At 47.6% G+C, this 20,150-nt stretch overlaps 1 protein-coding gene and 2 long non-coding RNA genes across 7 annotated transcripts; 1 reads left to right on the top strand and 2 right to left on the bottom strand.

Annotated features, from left to right (window-relative positions):
* Positions 1–7: 7 nt before the first annotated feature.
* On the top strand, positions 8–1,015 carry LOC310667055. The gene is made up of 2 exons (XR_014506154.1): positions 8–284; positions 575–1,015. It is a non-coding gene; the product is annotated as an uncharacterized lncRNA (long non-coding RNA).
* Positions 1,016–2,987: 1,972 nt separating this feature from the next.
* LOC310667050 lies at positions 2,988–6,497 on the bottom strand. 5 transcript variants are annotated; one of them, XR_014506142.1, is made up of 3 exons: positions 6,356–6,497; positions 5,765–6,040; positions 2,988–3,333 (listed from the first exon to the last, which is right to left on the bottom strand). It is a non-coding gene; the product is annotated as an uncharacterized lncRNA (long non-coding RNA). The 5 variants fall into 5 exon arrangements; XR_014506143.1 differs by having other exon boundaries at positions 5,765–6,036; positions 6,356–6,407; XR_014506144.1 differs by having other exon boundaries at positions 6,140–6,405.
* A 5,078-nt stretch (positions 6,498–11,575) lies between these two features.
* On the bottom strand, positions 11,576–19,719 carry WDR74 (WD repeat domain 74). The gene is made up of 11 exons (XM_083418614.1): positions 19,563–19,719; positions 18,311–18,420; positions 17,397–17,518; positions 16,623–16,686; positions 15,381–15,524; positions 14,852–14,953; positions 14,475–14,575; positions 13,820–13,875; positions 13,014–13,156; positions 12,693–12,749; positions 11,576–12,201 (listed from the first exon to the last, which is right to left on the bottom strand). The coding sequence occupies exons 1-11, from the start codon at positions 19,621–19,623 to the stop codon at positions 11,998–12,000; spliced, it is 1,164 nt and encodes a 387-aa protein (XP_083274740.1). The 5' UTR covers positions 19,624–19,719; the 3' UTR covers positions 11,576–11,997.
* Positions 19,720–20,150: the final 431 nt, after the last annotated feature.

The following is a 20,150-nucleotide window of genomic DNA, read 5'->3' as shown; positions in this document are numbered from 1 at the left end:
TTGCGGTTGAGGGAGGCGGGGCTCTGTTGCTATGCGACAAAAGGCGGGCGCTTCCCGGGATCCTTGGCAAACGGGGGGGGGGGGGGAGTGTAGAGTCGGGATTTTGTTGCTAGGCAACCAAGAGCCGGCGGGGCCTGCATTCCAGAATAAAGGATTTACCTGGGAGTTAGCTGTAATTGAAATGGGTCGGGCTGGCTGCTGAGTAAATGTGCGTAGGATTGGGCCGTAACTTAAATCTACAAACTGAGGAGAAGGAGAAGAAGAAAGAAGAAACGTTGTGACAGGTAGAGATTCGGCTGTTGAGGCGTTTTCTAGCAGCTGTTCTTCAGGGTTTAAGGCAGTGGATGTTTCCAGCCCTATCTGGAGGTGCCAGAGGCTGAACAAAATAAAATAAAATAAAATAAAATAAAAATTCCTTCCAGTAGCACCTTAGAGACCAACTAAGTTAGTTATTGGTATGAACTTTTATGTGCACACGAAAGCTCATACCAATAACTAACTTAGTTGGTCTCTAAGGTGCTATTGGAAGGAATTTATTATTATTATTATTATTATTATTATTATTCGACTACAGCAGACCAACACGGCTACCTACCTGTAAACAGAGACTGAACCTGAGACCTACATGCAAAGCAGATGTTCTGCCACTCAGCTACAGTCCGTCCCCCAAAATCAAATGAAGTACTACGGAAACACTACAATAGAGTACTACAAAGAGGTCATATTCTCCATTCTTTCCTTGTGCATTGTTTAGTAAAGTTTAATGGAAGATAAGGCTGTCAATGGCTACTAGTCACAATGGCTATGCTCTTCCCCCACTGTCAGGGGCAGTAAGGCTTTTGAATCCCATTTGCTGAAAACCACAGCAGCTCTTGTGCTTAGGTCCTGCTTGCAGGTTTCCCACCGCCATCTAGTTGTTCACAGTGAACAGGCTGCTGGACTATATAAGTCATTGGCCTGATCCAGCGCACTCTTCTTGTGTTCTTATGTTGGTAGTCAAATGAAATGTTACCTTTTTGCTCTAGCATCTGTTTCCTTTATCCTCTTTTCCCCACCCCACTGGCAATATTTCAGCAATAAGCTCCTTGGGGGCAGAGTATTTGTGTTACCAGGTAAAGTGCACAGTAAACCACAAGATAATTTGAGTCTGGAACCTACAAATTGGGCAGGCCAAATCCAACACTGTTGGCAGTCTTCTAACTAACCCACCCACCATCTATTGTGGCTGCCAGACGGCACTTGGAAATAAAAAAAACTTCTTTTTCTGAATATCCTGCGTGAATGTAGCAACTAAAAACCTACTTCCACACAAGCCAAGTACATACAGAGATAGCTAACAGAGGTCTAACTTAGAGGAAGAGGAACTAAAATAAATCTTACCAAATTGTCATTTTAAATAGTCTAGTCATCAGCAACATCCCCATCAATGAAAACAAGTGGACCTTAAGGGACACGGGTGGCACTGTGGGTTAAACCACAGAGCCTAGGACTTGCTGATCAGAAGGTCGGCGGTTTGAATCCCCATGACGGGATGAGCTCCCGTTGCTTGGTCCCTTCTCCTGCCAACCTAGCAGTTCGAAAGCACATCAAAGTGCAAGTAGATAAATAGGTACCGCTCCAGTGGGAAGGTAAACACCGTTTCCGTGCACTGCTCTGGTTCGCCAGAAATGCCTTGTTCATACTGGCCACATGACCTAGAAGCTGTACGCCGGCTCCCGCGGCCAGTAAAGCGAGATGAGCGCTGCAACTCCAGAGTCGGCCACGACTGGACCTAATGGTCAGGGGTCCAAAGAAAAAAACAACAACAACAAGTGGACCTTGGCCACTGAAGAAAAAATACACATAAACTAAGAATCTTCAAAGGAAAGGAAGACCCTGAATATTTCTGTTCTGTCTGCTGGGACTTTATTTCTCTATCATGTGCAGGGTGGCATCAATGGTTGGCATGCCTGGGGGCACACTCAAAGACCCTGCTGGGCCTCCTCACCCTCTGCACCATTGTTGACTGCTTGTTCACCTGCCTCTTCTTGCATTTTAATGGTGTCGCAAGGCCAAAAGAACAGGGTGTCTAACCACCATCTAGTCTGGTGGTCTGGCCCAGAGAGGAGAAGCAGCAATGGCATTGAGTGATGAGGAGCTGCTGCCCCTGCCTGCTTCCTCATTGGCACGCTCTGTCCAGCAATGGCGAGGCAAAGGAGTTCCAATGACAGTGGGCCAGAGGTGGATAACACTTTTCAGCCTGAGGGCGACATTTAATTATGGGCAACATTCCGAGGGCCATATTTCAGTGGCAGGTGGGCCCAAAGGTAAAATGGATGGAGCAACAGGTGTAAATTATACCTACCAACATGAGTTTGACCAAACTGTGGGAGGCAGTGGAAGACGGGAGTGCCTGGTGTGCTCTCGTCCATGGGGTCACAAAGAGTCGGACATAACTAAACGACTAAACAACAACAACATAGTAGGCTCGTCTCTATGCACAATCACATATCCCTCCCTCTCCTCCATCAGGGCTAGCAAGAGGCACGGACAGGCGCATTCTAACCTGGCAAAGGCACCTAGAGCCAGTGAAGTAACTGGCCTGGGGAGGGTTCTGAGGCCAGGTAGAGAGGCCTGGAGGGCTACAATTGGCCCCCAGGCCTGATGTTTCCTCATCTCTAGCTCAGTGAGGCTTACTGAAGGCATCTCTTGTCCCTCAAACCTGCAACTGGCCCCAATGTAGGAAATGTTAACTTTTTCTCTGGCCCATCCATCAAAACATCTGATGGAAAGGGGTGTGAGGAATAAAAAGACAGTCTTTTACTTGCTGCATGGGATATTGTGCTGTGTTCATGGGTCAAAAGTCCAAGTCTTTCCCACATAATTAATTACGATCACCAAAAAAATGTTTGAATTCCTCACTTCCCATTACTGGTCCTCTTCCTGACCATTATCAAAATGGGTATCTGCTATCTTGAGCAGCCAAGAATTTCACAGAAAGCCATGCGTGATAGTTAAAGTTTATTCCCCTTAGCTGTAAGACTGCCTGTATTTTGCAGCAATGCTGCCATAGCCTGCTCTGCATTCTCTGTCCACATTCTCTCTCTCCTCAGTGAGTATCCCCAAATTTCTCAGAGGTATTGGGATGAGGTTCGTGATCGCTGTTCAGATGACTGGGCCCAGCCACTTCTGCGCTCATGCTCTTCAAGGAATCTCGCTTTGTGCTGAAGAGAGAAACACGTCTCCAGATCACGTGGATCTTTGTGCTTTCAGTCCGATTGCCCAGATCTTCGATAGATGACTTCTTCCCAGTTGCCCACCTTTCCCTTAAGCTATGTCTTCTCTTTTTTTTCACTGCAAACAAAAATTATAAGATCATGTCAATGGGGGGGACGGGACCAGCAAAACCAGGGAAGCTTTAGCCTTTTGGTCTCCATAACCCTCTAAAGGACCCTGTGCCAACACATGGCATAACTGGGCACCAGAGACCAATGCTACAAGCACCAATTTTGCTGGGTGGCATTGGCTGCCGCTGAAACTCTTGCTGTTCTGGGATAGCTTGCATGCTGCTGTGGCAGCATGTTGAGAAGAAAAGTCCTGCTGGCTCAAGGCAAAGGCCCATCTAGTCCTCTATTCAGAGGAGCCATCTAGGTGCCTATACAAAACCCACAAGCAGGCCCTGTGTGTTGGAAGAGGTCTGGTGCAATTAAGATGGATGCACTAGCAAGTTCAGGCATGGAGGCTCCAAGTTCCAGTTTCTAAACATTGGGTTGTAATGGTAGCCATAGCTGGAGCAGACCTATTTAAATGAATGAAACTTCTATCCATTAATGTGTCTACTCTCAGTATAACTTGGTTAGATACAACTTTCTGGTCCATGGCATGCAATTAATATTTTTGTAGGGGAACAGTTAGGGCCAGAGGCACCACCTTGCAAGGGCGAATAGGGGGGGGGGGAGATGCACGTGTGAGCATCTTAAGCAGGTCAGAAACTTGCTGGGCTTTGGGAAGGAGTTGCCAGGCTTCTGACAGATTATTGGAGCATTGCTGCCTCCGGGAGGGCTTTGGGAAGGTAGCGGGAGGGCTCTTGGACCCCGTCATTCTAATTTACCAGGAACATTTAGGGGACTAACCTAGTCCCCCTAGTCCACTGACTGCAAGCCACTGTTGCTGGTCATAATCCTGTCCTCTGAAGCAACTGAAAATAGGTCAGCTTCATCGTCTGTGTGACGGGCCTTCTGATATTTGAAGACCACTTTCATGTCTACTTAAATATTTGCTTCTTCGGGGTAAACATACCCTGCTCCTCTTCCTTGTCCCCCACAACAGTTTCTCATAGGACATGCTTTCCAGATCCTTCGCCATCCCAGTTGCCCTCTTCTGAACATGCTGCAGTTTATCATCATGCTTCTTAAAATGTGGTGCTCAGAACTACTCTACATATATTCCGACCAGCAGAGAATAGAATGGAGCTATTACTCATTATCTGGTCAGAATGCTTCTGTTTAAATAATCTCTCCCTCTTACCTGCCCCAGCCAGTGTGGCCAATGGGATGATGGGAGTTGTAGGATAGCAGCATCTGGAAGGTTCCCCAACCCTGTTCTGCAGGGCTATCAAGGTTTGGGATTATTTGCAGTTAGCTAATCTAGCATCAGTCTACATTTTTATAAAGCAATCCTATGCATGTTCATCCAGAGGCTGTCCCATTTTGTTTAATTGGGTTTATTTGCAGATGCATGTGCAGAGGTTTGCAGCCTTAAAAAAAATAAAATCTATATCAGTTTCTCCTACATTGGTAAGAAGCTGAAAAGGCTATTTATATTAGGTTATTATTTCACTATTTACTGATTAGTTTTTAAGGTTGTAAATTAGATTATCATGATCTTGTTTAGAAGCATATTCTCCTCAGGGTGGCCAGATGCACAAGGACAGGGCTTACTAATTGTGCTGAAGAAGGAATTTAAGCAAGTGTATCCTCTAATGTATAAGGCAGCTTCTGGTTTAAATTAAATCTACAAGGAAAAAAATGTATGACTATATAAGCGCCCCGAAAAATCTGCAATGTGAAATTATGGTTTCCTACAGTGTGAACAACCACAGTGAGCATTTGGGTTTGTGCACCCTGTTTTCCTCTTTTATACACATATGATTAAGAAAAGCTTGGTTTGTTGAGTGATGGGTTTTAGAACTTGCTAAGATTTGAGATTTCAGCTTGATCCTGGCTTGTTCTTACTAACCAGAGTCTGGACCCTGATCACACAACTGTGTTTTGTTTAAAAGTGAAAGCATCACATCTCTGCGATGAAGTGAAATAAATAATAATAATTTATGATTATTTATACCCCATCCATCTAGCTGGGTTTCTCTCGCCACACTGGGTGGCTCCCAACAGAATTAATGATAATTAATAATAATAATAATAATAATAATGGGGGAGCATGCTAACAGCTGGTTTATTGCAGTTGGAAACTGCATTTGCTCATTCAGCTTTATAGCAGGAATGGAAAATATTCGCCTAACTCCTGTCAAGTTCCTCCCATAGGAATCCTCCCTCCTGTTGCCTGGGCCGATTCCTCCACAAGCTCCTCCCACGTGCATGCGCGAGTTCCGCCCCCTTCCCGAGGCCCCACCCTCTTCGAACCTCTCTCCCCTTAGGTTCCATCCGAGGGCCTGCCTGCTCACGTGCGCAGGCCCTGGGGATTCCCCGAATTTTCCCAGCTCCGGTGAGGGGAAACCCCTCCGCGGGATTCCCTCCTGCGATCGGGGATGCGGAGGAGGCGTCACCTTTTTCCGAGGCTGGAGCAGTCGTTTCGGGCGCGGGTGCTGCTGCTACTGAGCTTGTGTCTAACCCTTCGGAGGAAAGCACTTCATTGGATTCCACACAGCCCATCGCCCGCCGCGCGGCGCCTGGACGGGGCCCGGCCCGGCCCGCCAAAGGGGCCTGCCGCCGCAGCCTTATTCCCTAGGCGGCTTTTGTGAGGTCACGCTTTCGCCTTGGCTCCAACTTTGGCGGAGGAAAGTTGCCTCGCCTCACTCTGCCCACCATCATCCACCGTCTTCCTTTAAAAACAAAGGGAAAAGGTTCTTTTATATTATATCACTTGCATTTGTTATAAAATATATCACCTTCCGATCCCGGATCCCAACTCCCTTCGTTACCAAGGTGGCTGCGATCCTAGCACGTTTCCCTAGGAGGGAGTAAATCCCATACAGATTGAATGAGACTTACTTCTGGTTTTATGTATGGATTTAAGCAATTTAGTATACTGCTTAACTACAGTAGTCTCTAAGTTATATGGTACAAAAAATAAAAATACGATTTCGCTGCCAGGGGCATTAAAGCCGCATTTCCCCCTCAAAATCAAATCCCATTGCCTTGAGAAGGTAAGAGCAGCCTGGCTGCTGCATCAGGCCAAAGGATCAGGCTATCTTGTCCAACACCCTCTTCTCACAATGGCCAAACAGATGACACAATGGGCAGCCCCAAAGCAGGGCATGGGTGCAAGAGCCAGTCTGCCTGCTTGTGATTCCCAGCATATTGCCTCCAAGAGAGGAGGGAGAGAATACATGGGCCTCCTTTTTTCTGCTCCAAAAATCCTCTCCAAGCCCCTGTAAATGGTGAGAGTTTTGTAGTAGGGATAGTTTGCAGAATGACACAGAAAGCTTCCCAAACTGCATCCAAAAATGCAGATAGAGTAGTTGTGGGATATAAGAGATGTTGGGTGGAGAAATCAGCAAAGGCAGTTCTGCAGATTGCAGCATTAAATAATAATAGAATGATTATTATTACATTATATCCCACCAGTCCTCTGGGGAGCTCAAGATCACATACAGGTAATTTGTTTGTTTGTTTGTTTGTTTGTTTGTACATACCCTGCCCATCTGGCTGGGTTTTCTCAGCTACTCTGGGCGGCTTCCAACCGAATTAAAAACAATACAGTGTCAGACATTTAAAACTCCCCTAAACAGTTGTCTTTTAAAATTCAAATAGTTCTTTATTGCCTTGACATCTGCTGGGAGGGCATTCCACAGGGCAGGCGCCACTACTGAGAAGGCCCTCTGCCTGGTTCCCCGTAACCTCGCTTCTCGCAGCGAGGGACCTGCCAGAAGGCCCTTCGTGCTGGACCTCAGTACATGGTTCCCCCACAACAGCCCTGTGAGGTAGATTAAGCCAGGTGTGGGGAACCTTTGCCCTTCTAGTTGTTGATGAACTACAACTCCCATCAGCCCTAGCAAGCATACATAGCAAGTGTAGTGCAGCAACACCGGGATGACTAAATGTTCCCCATGCCCAGATTAGGCTGAGAGACAGCAGCATGGAGACCAAGTTGGGATGTGAGCGCCAGTCTCCCAAGTCCTAGTCCAGCACTCTTGAACCACATACAATATATGGTATGAAAGCTGTGTTAGTCTGTTATGATTAAAAACCCAGTGTGGTATAGTGGTAAGAGTGTTGGACTAGGACAAGGAAATAGCAGGGTTCAAATCCCGACTCGGCCATGAAACTCAATGAGTTGGGCCGCTCATTCTCATCTTAACCTACCTCACAGGGTTGTTTTGGAGATAAAATGAGAAGGGGGAGAACCATTAATGCCGCCTTAGCTTGTTGGAGAAAACGGTGGGATATAAATGCAAGAACTAAAGAGAAATGTGTTGGGTAGAACCTTAAGTCTAACTTTTAATAAGCTTTTTTTTTATGGGAATATGAATAAAAACTGATAAAAGTGTCCTTTTGTGGTGGGGGGCATTCAAGGGTTTTCTTTATAGTAAAGGCACTCCTGACCATTAGGTCCAGTTGTGACCGACTCTGGGGTTGCGGCGCTCATCTCGCTTTATTGGCCGAGGGAGCCGGCGTACAGCTTCAGGGTCATGTGGCCAGCATGACTAAGCCGCTTCTGGCGAACCAAAGCAGTGCACAGAAACGCCGTTTATCTTCCCGCTGGAGCGGTACCTATTTATCTACTTGCACTTTGCCGTGCTTTTGAACTGCTAGGTTGGCAAGTCCTAGGCTCTGTGGTTTAACCCACAGTGCCACCCGCGTCCCTGTTTCTTTGTAGTAATAGCACATAATAAAAAAGATGTGGAATAATAAGAGCAGCTCTTGCTGGATCATATTAAAGGTCTGTTTGGTGAAGCAGGCTCTAGCCCTTGAAAGATAATGCCATGACATTTGTTAGCCTTTAAGGTGCCACAGCACTCTTTAACTACAACAGACCAATGTTGCTACTTGGTGGGGTGGAAGGCAGGGAAACCTATCTTCTGGTGGAGCCACAGCCAATGGCGGACAAACTCACCCCATCTGGCAGTAAAAAATGGGCATCTGGTCCGTGGCTGAAGGCAGTTCTTCACAGTGGCTTCCCCTCAGGAATTAGTGATATCCAGCTCACTCTTACTGCTCAGACCCAGTAAAATCACCGGCCGTTATTAACCGTTACTAACAAGTCTGTTGACTTCAACTGGTCTCTTTACAGTGGAGCTAAGGGGTTGTATTCAGTTATTTCTGACAGTGGACAACCCAGAGGCTTCTGGGAAGCTCATGAAGGATATAACCATGGGTAGGCAAACTAAGGCCTGGGGGCTGGATCCAGCCCAATCGCCTTCTAAATCCAGTCCGTGGACGGTCCAAGAATCAGCATGTTTTTACATGAGTAGAATGTGTCCTTTTATTTAAAATGCATCTCTGGGTTATTTGTGGGGCATAGGATTTCGTTCACCCCCCCAAAAAAAATATATTCCAGCCCAATGGATTTGCCCAATGGTATTGTAAGCCAGTACAATACCATTGTAAGCCTTTAAGGAGCCACAGCACTCTTTAACTACAACAGACCAATGTTGCTACTTGGTGGGGTAGAAGGCAGGGAAACCTATCTTCTGGTGGAGCCACAGCCAATGGCAGACAAACTCTGTCATGGGACGCGGGTGGCGCTGTGGGTTAAAGCCTCAGTGCCTAGGGCTTGCCGATCGAAAGGTCGGCGGTTTGAATCCCCGCGGCGGGGTGCGCTCCCGCTGTTCGGTCCCAGCACCTGCCAACTAGCAGTTTGAAAGCACCCCTGGGTGCAAGTAGATAAATAGGGACCGCTTACTGGCGGGAAGGTAAACGGCGTTTCCGTGTGCGGCTCTGGCTCGCCAGAGCAGCGATGTCACGCTGGCCACGTGACCCGGAAGTGTCTTCGGACAGCGCTGGCCCCCGGCCTCTTGAGTGAGATGGGCGCACAACCCTAGAGTCTGTCAAGACTGGCCCGTACGGGCAGGGGTACCTTTACCTTTATTGTAAGCCAGTAGTCGTGAGCCCCATGGCCACAGCAAAATTCCATAAATTACCATGTTGTATGAAGGAGTTTCGTGGAGGACCCTGAGTTTGTAGAATTATTTTTCTAACCCTATTATTATTTTAAAGACCTATCATACCCATCTCTTTTTCAAAGCTTTGTTGTTTAGTCGTTTAGTCATGTCCGACTCTTCGTGACCCCATGGACCAGAGCACGCCAGGCACTCCTGTCTTCCACTGCCTCCCGCAGTTTGGTCAGACTCATGTTTGTAGCTTCGAGAACACTGTCCAGCCATCTCATCCTCTGTCGTCCCCTTCTCCTTGTGCCCTCCATCTTTCCCAACATCAGGGTCTTTGCCAGGGAGTCTTCTCTTCTCATGAGGTGGCCAAAGTATTGGAGCCTCAGCTTCAGGATCTGTCCTTCCAGTGACCACTCAGGGCTGATTTACTTCAGAATGGAGAGGTTTGATCTTCTTGCAGTCCATGGGACTCTCAAGAATCTCCTCCAGCACCATAATTCAAAAGCATCCATTCTTCGGCGATCAGCCTTCTCGATGGTCCAGCTCTCACTTCCATACATCACTACTGGGAAAACCATTTTCAAAGCTAAATAACCACAAATACTTTTAGCTTTTCCTCACGGGGACTGTAGGTTTTCCACTCATCCCCTCAATCTTGGGCCGCATTCGCACTGTACATTTAAAGGAGTATTGTACCACTTTGAACTATTGTGGCTTCCCCCCCAAAGAATCATTGGAACTGGAGTTTCCCCCTCGTTCTCCTCACAGAGGTACAATATCTGAAGTTCCCTAGGAAAAGACATTCATGGTTAATCCACTCTGGAAACTGTCGCTCTCTGTGAGGGGGAATAGCGGTCTCTTAGCAACTCTTGACATTCTTGTCGCAAACTGTTTTGATCTTTTCTAGGACATAGCAGTATGCATTTTGATAAATCTGCAAATCCGATCGTGGTTGGGGCAACACTCCCCCTGAAAATGCAGGTTCCCAGTCTGGGTATTTTGCTGGATTCGGCCCTGAGCCTGGATGCCCAGATTTATGTGGTAGCCAAAACTGCATTTGCACAGTTAAATTTCATGTGCCAGCTGTGCCCATTCCTGGAGAATTCTCATCCAGCTTAGTTACATCCCATTTGGATTACTGTAACATGCTCTATGTAGGGCTTTATTTGAAGTGCTTGAAAACTCTAACAAACGAAGAACTGCAGGCAAACCCTTGACTGGGGCTGGTTGTAATGAGCCTTTTACTCCCTTTTTTCGACTTCTCCACTGGCTGTTTCTGGGCTCAATTCAAAGTGTTGGTTATGGCCTATAGAATACAGCTTATGCCCAGGCTCTCTGAAGGGCCGTATTCTGCTACACAAACCTGCCCAGGCTCTGAGATCTTTGGGGGAGGCCCTTCTCTCAGCCCTGCTTCCTTCACAGGCACATTTGGTGGGAATGTGGAAGGAGGCCTTCCAGGTGTGGGGACTCGCTTCCTAGTGAAGCTAGGCTGACTCCCTCCTGGTTATCCTTCTGCCAGCACCATGTTTTATTCTAGTAGGCTTTTGGGAACTGATTTTTTTTTAAAAGGGGAAAGCGCTTCCATTAGTGCTGTGCTATTTTTACTATCTGTATTTTAATAAGTTGTTTTTGTATTAATTCTATTATAGTTTAATTACTTTTCAACTTTTATCTGTGTTGTTTCAATTTGTGTAAGCCACACTGAGGCCTGGAAAAGTTGGAATATGAATATACCGTATTTTTCGCCCTATAGGACACACCGTCCGATAAGGCGCACCTAGTTTTTTGGGGGGGAAATAAAGGGGGGGAAATTATTTTTCCCCCCCAGGCGCGGGGTTGGGGCGGGGGAAGCCCGAGCTTCCCCCGACCCCAGCCCCCAAACAGGCAGCTCTCTGCAAGCCGTGGGAGCCCAGCGCTGGCTCCCGCTGCTTGCGGAGAGGTCCGCGAAGCCTGGACACGCTGAGCTCAGCGTGCGCAGCCTTCAGTATGCAGGCAACTCTCCGCAAGCAGCGGGAGCGCTCCCGCTGCTTACGGAGAGGTGTGCGAAGCCTGCATTCACCCCATAGGACGCACACACATTTCCCCTTCATTTTTGGAGGGGGAAAAGTGCATCCTATAGGGCGAAAAATACGGTAATAATATCCTGAGTGGTCCCAAACTTGGGAGTTAGAAGTTGCTTCCACACATCGCTCCTACACACTCCTTAAAAATAAAAAGGAAATGGAAATGCTAAGCAGGACAGGGAATGGTGACACTTTCTCCTACCCGAGATCCTGCACAGGGGGAAAATAGCCCACATTCAGAACATATTGTGCAAGAAGGTACTTTTTAATAGCTTCAAGCGGTCTTAACTGCACAGCAGCCAAAATGAGAGAAGGAAAATGGAGAATTCCAAACATGCAGGGGGGAAATGTGTTGTCTCCATAAGGTTCTTGAAATGAAGCCCCTGCTATAAAACTTCACATTCCTGCCACACTAGCTCCCCAGATCCAAAAAATAACCTGGGGCTGCTATGAGGTTAAAAGCCCCCCCCCCCCATGGCAAACCTGTCCTACGAGACAGCAGAAAGCAGCTCACAATGTTTCTGTCTCTTTTTCTCCCATGACCAGCCAAGGCCTTTGCTTGTGGCAAACCCATGTCCAAGGCCGAGATTCAGGTACTTTGGTGATGCCTGCCTCCTTCGTTATTAAAAAGGCAAATGTCATTTCAACCCCCTCCCCACCCAGATCTCAAGATTCAGCTTTTTTAATCTTCTTCGGCTTTTTGAGGCCCTTGTCCCTTCGGGGTGCGTCCCTCCCCACGTCAGAGAACAGCTGTCGTTCTGCTTTCCGCTTGGCGGCAACCACTTCCATTGAGTTCCAGATCTCGTCCACCTCCTCCTCCTCCTCTTTCACGTCACTCTGGAGGTCAGCTGAAGGGTCGGCGCCTTCATCCTGGAGAAAGAAGATCAAGGATGTATCTGCACCTTAATACAGGCTTCCCTAGTGGCATCAGTGGCATGCAATGCGCTCCCTGCTGAAATATGAGAGTGCCCATCTGTATTGGCATGCTGCCGGCTTTTAAAGAGGCACCTGTTTAACACAGGCATGCTCATGATTTCTTGACTCATGTCTCCTGTTACAATAAGTGTGTGGCACCTAACTATGTTCTCAGAGTAAGTCCACTGACATCAATGGGCCCTAATGTTGGTTAATTTAATAGGTATACTCTCAGTAAGACTAACAGATGATACAACCCATCACATTTGATTGCCTATTTTACGTATGAGGGTGAAATTAAATGTGCTATTACACAATCTTCCATCTGTGCAAGCATTCAACTTGTTAGAGAGAACAATCCCCACACCCTTCTCCCGCTCTGTGCTCAGAGCCTCATGGCAACCAGGAATTATAATACCTCCTCCTCCTCGGTCCCTTCGACTCACCTCCCATTTTTCTCTGCTGGTTAGCAGCAGGCAGTTCAATCGAGATTTCAGATACACCTGTAACAGAGACATAGTGCAGTTAAGCAGCAGAGAGGAGGCCACCAGCTTGCCCCATCTTGATGTCCTCCAGCCACTGTTGAACTCAAGCTTCGTCAGCCCCAGCTGGCATGGCCAATAGCCAGAGATAATGGGAGTCGAGAATCCAAAATCATACCACCCACTAATACTGAATGTTGGCCATTCTGGCTGGCGCTGATGGGAGGTTCCCCCACAATCTATATGCAAACACCAGCAACATTGTCGTGTTGGGCTCCTCCTCACCTTATGCTCCAAGCGCTTGTGCTGGAGGTTGTGCACACGAAGGAAGCGGTCCAGTCCGCAGGAGGCCACCAGCGGAAGCACAGGGTGGCACTGAATGGCACGGACACTCCCAGCGAAGCCTTTGAGGCACTTCAGCAACCGCCCTGTCACAAGACGACAACAATGGCGGAGTTACGAGGGCGGCAGGTATGGTGTGGCTACACTACTCAAGTGTGGAATTTGGAATGTAGTGAACTGCAGCTTGGCGACAGCCTTACAAATATATTATATAGTAAGATATTGTTGCAGAGGCAGACTTGAAGAAAAAACGGTGAGGTTTTTCTTCCACTTGTGTGGAATTAAACAGGAAATTTTAAGTCTGTTGCACATGGCTGTGATTCATAGACTACAAGATTCCAAGTACAGGATCCCAAGGGAGGTGGTGATCTACGGTTCATGTTTCCCCACTTGGTCTGCCTTGGGGTACGGAACCATCTTGTAGCCAACAGAATAGGCCGCACAGAACAAGGGTGTGTGTAGTTTCAGAGTGAGAGTGCGGTGTCTATAACTCCACAAAATGTGACCACAAAGGCTGGCAACAACCTCTGACTAAAAAACACAGCAGGAGAATTTTCCCCTGCCAAATGCTGCTGTCTGTCTTGCTTTAAAGAACCTTCCCGTCATCAAAGAGTTGCCTCTCCAGCTGTACATCAATATCTCCTTCTGCCCACTGTTTTTAGCCCACCTTGCTCCTCTGCAATTCTCTTTCCAGATTCTCCTCAGATCCAAAACCCCCTCCCCACTCCATCATCCTGATTCTTACTTACCTTGCCGTAAATCAATTACTGCCACATCCCCACGTGAGCTGCCCACAACAACAGCACTGTAAGTGAAAAAAGGAGGAATTAGATATTTCCAGTTTTGCAAAGGGACAGCATCCATGTAGGCCCTTAGCTGTGAGCAGCCAAGGACATTGCAGGCTGGGGATTGTATCCAGAGCTTGAAAAGTTCATTTTTTTAAAAGGAACTAGTTCCAGTTCACATTTGTCCCTTTAAAATATGAAATAATTCTGCTCTCATTCAGTCCAGGTTCACACAAATAATCCTCAGCAATTTTTTCCAGCATTCAGAATGTTACAAGCTGCTATGCTAAAGTATTAAATATACTTAAGACGACTAACAAAAAAACAACAACATGGTGGAATGTGAATGATTTAGCTTATTTTCCCCAACAATTATGATCTTTAACTTAAAATGCCCAAGGAATCTATGAAGTAGAAAAGCACATGTAATAGAATGAACTTGAAGATGAACAGGAAATCGTTCCAAGTTCTACCCTGAAACAAACTTCATTCACATTTAATTCACCTGGCAATTATGGGAACTGCCTTCAGTTGAAAGGGGGAGATCTTTGATCTAATTCATTGAAGTTTGTTAAACCAAACTCATTCATTCCAAGCACTGGGGAGAAGAGAAACTCACTTTGTGTCAGGGGTCAGGGAGAGGGCAGTGAGCGGGTACTCCCCAAAGGTGGCTTCCAACACAGGGCGCCGCTGTGGGGAGCTGGGGTCATAGATCCGGACCTGGAGGCAGAAGAAGACCAAGAGGATGAAGAGCAGAAGTCTTCAGCCTCAGATGAAAGACCAACAACACCAGCGACCACCCTGTAACACTCCCAAATACTATTATGCAGTGATGGGGAACCTTTTCCAGCCCTTCTGGACAATGTTCCGAGGGACACATGGAAGCACTGTGCAAAATTTGGTTAGGATATCTCAAGAGATGTCCAAATGCAGAGAGAACAAATGCCTAACTTTCCGAAATATGTAGTGGAGATATCTGTCTTCCCCAGCTTCTACCTGGTGGTGTCCAGTGCAGGTAACAATTTTCTCTGATCCAGGGAGGAACTGCATGTCCCGGTCCCAGACAGGCACCCTCAGGTCAAGCCAGTCATTCCGCACCTGTGGACAAGAGGGCAAGGCATGGTGTGAACGAAGGCAAGAGTGTGCCGTTCTCCAATACATTACACATCCTGAAGAATCTGAAAAGGAAAAAGATCTTTCCTGAACTACACTACGGAATCTGCTTGGATGGCCTTTAAAGAGGATTGGACAAATTCATGGAGGAAAGGCTATCTATGGATTCTAGCCATGTTGTTCTCCTACCACAGTTGGAGGCAAAATGTGCCTCTGAAGGGCAGCTGCTGAGAACTGCAAATGGGGAGAGCTACCGTTGTGTTCAAGTCCAGCTTTTGGTTGGACTACAGGCACAGGATGATGGACCAGATGCACCTTTGGCCTGATCCAGCAGGGCTCTTCTTACGCCCTTATCCGTGCACTAAGACAGGAGAAAGGAGCCCAGGCTGTTTACACAGTATAGCAAACTCACATTTTTGGCTCGGAAGATGGGCTCCTGCGGTTGGTGGAGGTCCCACACCTTGAGGCAGTTCTCCTTCCCGCCTGTGGCCACGCGGTGAGGCTGCTCCGGGTTCTGGCGCATGCGGCACACGCCGGGGCCCACCTGGACCTCCAGCTGCAATGCAAGAGATAGAGCTGGTGGTGGAGGTGTACAAAGCCAAGGCAAATACATGTGGACTCTCCTTCCCTAGCGGTTTCTAAGCAGAGGTTGGATGGCCATCTGTCATGGATGCTTTAGTTGAGATTCCTGCATTGCAGGGGGTTGGACTAGATGGCCCTTGGGTCCCTTCCAACTCAATGATTCCATGGTTCTGTATGTAGACAGGCTACCTAACATGAGGACCTGCCAGATGCAGGTTCATAAACCTCAGCTAAGTAGCTATGACTGGCCTTGGGGAAGCCGCTTTCATTCTTAGTTCCTCCCCAAAATATGCAACATTGAAGAGGGTGGCGAGAAATCCACTTTTGCTGCAAGGATGGATAAAGCAACAATTATGTTGTAGGGTTTTGGTTTGCTTTTTTAAAAAATGTTGTCATTTTACAGTAGCATTGTGCAAAAGGTGCAGTTCCACAGGAGTATAGTCATAGGTTGAAACCAATTAAGTTCTATTCAGTGGAGTCCCACTCAAATGGGTTGAACCACAGAGCCTAGGGCTTGCCGATCAGAAGGTCGACGGTTCGAATCCCTGCAACGGGGTGAGCTCCCGTTGCTCAGTCCCTGCTCCTGCCCACCTAGCAGTTCGAAAGCACGTCAAAGTGCAAGTAGATAAATAGGTACTGCTCCAGCGGGAAGGTAAACGGCGTTTCTGTGCGCTGCTCTGGTTCGCCAGAAGCGGCTTAGTCATGCTGGCCACATGACCCAGAAGCTGTACGCCGGCTCCCTCGGCCAATAAAGCGAGATGAGCGCCGCAACCGCAGAATCTGTCACGACTGGACCTAATGGTCAGGGGTCCCTTTACCTTTTAAGCTCAATAGCTTCAATGGGTCTACCCTGAGTAGAACAAGTATGGGATACAATCTGCAGAACTTAACTCCCTGAACATAGCTCTTTCAGTAAGCAAAACCCAACAAGTTTCTAGCACTTAAGACTGCAAAGATATTTAGAAAAATTAAAAACAATAAAAAGCATTGTGGCGCCTTAAAAGGCTATTTTGTGGCCTGGAACCCATCTCTCCCCCTCCCCACCTTCCTCAGACACCAAGATAGGACTCACATTTTCCGACGAAGCATCCCGCCAGACCTTCAGCAAACCAGACTGTACACAGGTGATGAGGGAACTGTAGGAATTGGTTGAACCATGAAAAGGGAAGAGAGATAAGAGGGGAGGGAGTTAGAGGGAAATTAATTTGCCATAAATAAGGAGAATGCATAAGACGAGCTGGTAGCAATCCTTTCCAAGGAAGGAAAAAACCCACAAAGCCTTACCTCCTGCAACTCAGTGAAAGGAATACACATTTGTGTGCTGACCAGGCAATGTTCAATCAGGAAGGGGGCTTGAAGTCACAACTGATCAGCCAACGGGCATCACTCGGGACCTCCAAGTGGAAGCAATCTCGGGCCTGCTGGGTGCCAAACTTAAAAGGTTCTGAATTTGAACCATGCTGGCACAGATTAACGTTCCTGATTGTTCCTTTATAGCTACATCTTTACCTGCCTCACACCTGGGGCAGGTGGCCATGGCTAGGGGAAAATTGGTCTTACAAGCCAATTAGGACCCCTGAGGTTTAGGCCCCCAAATACCTAAAAGATTGCTTACTTCACTACAGATCTTCTCGGGTGATGAGACTGGCACAGAGGGTACTTTTGGTAGTTCTACCTCAGAAGTTCGGTGTGCGTATGTGTGTGGCAGCCCAAGAGAGTGCATTCTACAGTACAAACACCCAAGGATCATCCCTGCGGAATCCATGGGCGTCATATCAAGTGACATGAAGCCTGTCCTTTCCTTGAGGTAGATGAAGGCTAAGGATTTGAAGGGATTCAGACTTACTTGTCAAGCACAGCCAAGCCACAAAAGGGTCCCTCGCCTCCTAGACAGTCTCGTGACTCAGTAAACTTGCCCTTCTCAGTACTGAACAATCTGACTGATCCATCAAGGCATCCCACAAAGACCTGGGAAGAAACAAGAGGAAAGAAAGCAGAAACTATTAAGGAACAAACGTGCACCTCCCCGGCTGCATTCTTTCAGAGAAGCGACTGCACCTCAGTGAGAGAATGTATGCAAAAATAAGTTCCAGGTTCAAACCTCTGCCATTGCAAGTTACAATGCCCTCAAGCGCAGGGGGTAGGAAAAGCTTTTGGAGAGTCGCTGCCAGTCACAAAAGACAATACAAGGAAGACTCTGTAAAGGCTACCCTTGGGCCTGTTCCGGAGGCTCCAGGTGGTGCAAAACACTGCAGCTAGACTGTTGATGGTGACAGACTATCACCAGCACATAACTCCAGTGCCCAAATGCTTGCACTGGCTGCCCACATGACTCTTGGTCAGGTTCAACGTTCTTGCACTGATCCTCAACAACTTGAGTCCAGGATACTTCAGGCACTGCATGATCCCTGCTCAAACTCTGAGGTCTTCAGGAAAGTTTCTGTTAGTGTTCCCCCATGGCTTAGATGCATAGATCTTATGCACAAGGAGCTGTGAGGGAGGCTTGTCTTTCATTATACATCTTTAGGCTCCAGGTGAAAATATTTCCCTTTAGCCTTTGGCCGATTAATATTCTACACCCTTTTAAATGGATTTGTGGGAAGGTTGTGGGGTTTTTTTTTGACAATACTGAGCTAGAGGGACCAACAGTCCAACCCACTATAAGGCAGCTCCCCATACAATGAGGTATCCTGTTTTTCTTTCCCAGCATCCAGTCCCCTAAACTGTGCCAGCTGCATTAGAAGTTGGCAACCCCATTACCTCAGACTCGTAGGGATCGCCCCAACACATGGCAGTAACAGCTTCGTGTCGACTGAGCACTGCATCTCCTGACTTATAGTTTGTGGCCTGTTTCTTCTGCAGGTTGATCCCTAGAAGGAGGAGAAAAGAGAAAGAAAGGGATATTATTGGGAAGGGTGAAAAGAGAAACAGGTCGATGGCATACTCTCCCTGTGTCACTCACCACCAAGAAAGGGGAAGCTGAGGGGCTAGTGGACCTCTGTCTGCTCCTTGCAGTGTTCTAATCTAGCTCCCTCCTGCTAAGACTTATGATGCAGGTTTGGCAACTTCTCAACCATTCCTGGCACTGTAACCTTTAACATGGACTTGATCTACACCAGAGGTGACTAACCCGTGGCCCTCCAAATGTTGCTGAACTACAACTCCCACCAGTCCCAGCCAGCACAGCCAATAATTATTTAAAGAAATCTTGTAAAGACTTAGCTGATCAAGCCCCTTTCAAAGGCACAGCAACAGCATCCAGCTACTAGACTGGTAAGTGATAGGTTTTTATGTAAAAGCCTGTTGCTGCATTCCCCTCCCACATAAGACTCCCTCTATATCTCCTCTGGCCTTTGTGTCTAGAGACCTTATCCACAGTGCCCCAATCTCCCCCTCCCCATTAAGAGCATACCATGAACTGGGCTGGACCTAACCAACAGTGCACCTATTCCAGGATCACAGTTTCAACACTGGCAAACCTTGATGCCTCCACGAAGTTCACAAGCAGGGCATGAAGACAACTGCCATCTCCTGTCGCTTGTCCTCAGCAAATTCCGAGGTATATTCCCTCTAGAGCTGGAGGTTCCACTGAGCCACTATGGCTAATGCCTACTGAATAGCCTAGCCTCTTCTGTTCATTTGCCTATCCCACTTTTTCCGCCCTCCAAACAAGCATTCATTGTCTACACATATACGCTCCCCACCCAAGAAACCATCCTCTCTTCCCCATCACCTCCCCTTCTTTCACATGTACTACCTATAATGTACTTCCTTCAAAACATGTCTCAGAAAGGGGAGAGGCACTCTGTACATGCTCAGAAGCCCAAAGCACCATAATTTGTTGTAAGGATGCGGGCAACGTCACCCCCTCCTGCCACTAGGAACAGCATCTACCCACACTTCCTCCTCAGTTATTTCCCCGGAAGCCACACAAGGCTCTCCGTTTCCCCAGCGTCGCTGAATAATAGACATCTCACCCCAAGTAGCGGTCGAGCCCCGGACCCTCCATTACCTTTCAGGATGCCCGTCTCGGACCCCACCCACACGTGGTTACTCCGCGCCGGAGACGCCATTTCTACTGTCGCTCCGCCTCTGGACTTCCCGAAGCTCGTCCTGTCCCGAAATCCCTGTTGAGCCGGACGTTTTAGAGTGTAACACCGGAAGCGAATGTTACTAAGGCCCCACGCTGATTCGCCAGCGCAGCTTCCTCGGTGTTGCACTCTTAGCAATCCCACTGGCACGCCGTTCCCCTTTGCTGGTGGTCCCGTTGTTTTCCTGGTAGCGAGGGGACGGGACTGTTTATGGGCCTTCTACCTGCCTAGACCCCACTGAGTGCGCTTCAGCTGGGGAAGGAGACTATTTTGCGGGCAAATAGAGCTCCGAAATGGGGTAGTGTCAGGCGAGCCCTGCAGGAATAACTAAATAATAATAATAATAATAATAATAATAATAATAATAATAATAATATATTTATACCCCGCCTCAGCCACTCTGGGCGGCTTCCAACAAAAGATTAAAAATATATTAAAACATCAGTAATTAAAAACTTCCCTAAGCAGGGCTGCCATCAGATTTCTTGTAAACATCAGATAGTTGTTAC

This window comes from Podarcis tiliguerta (genome assembly GCF_965153285.1).
Source record: "Podarcis tiliguerta genome assembly, chromosome: 16".
NCBI classification, from domain to species: domain Eukaryota; kingdom Metazoa; phylum Chordata; class Lepidosauria; order Squamata; family Lacertidae; genus Podarcis; species Podarcis tiliguerta.
This window is presented reverse-complemented; position numbering and strand designations above follow the sequence as displayed.

What these genes read in the sequence shown, in the direction of transcription:
- WDR74 (XM_083418614.1), bottom strand. Translation starts at nt 19,623, where the DNA reads ATGGCGTCTCCGGCGCGGAGTAACCACGTGTGGGTGGGGTCCGAGACG. An exon ending in AGTAATTGATTTACGGCAAG is followed by an intron (nt 13,157 to 13,819) that starts GTAAGTAAGAAT and finishes GTCTTGTGACAG; the next exon opens with GGCGGTTGCTGAAGTGCCTC. An exon ending in ACAAGCGCTTGGAGCATAAG is followed by an intron (nt 12,750 to 13,013) that starts GTGAGGAGGAGC and finishes TCTCTGTTACAG; the next exon opens with GTGTATCTGAAATCTCGATT.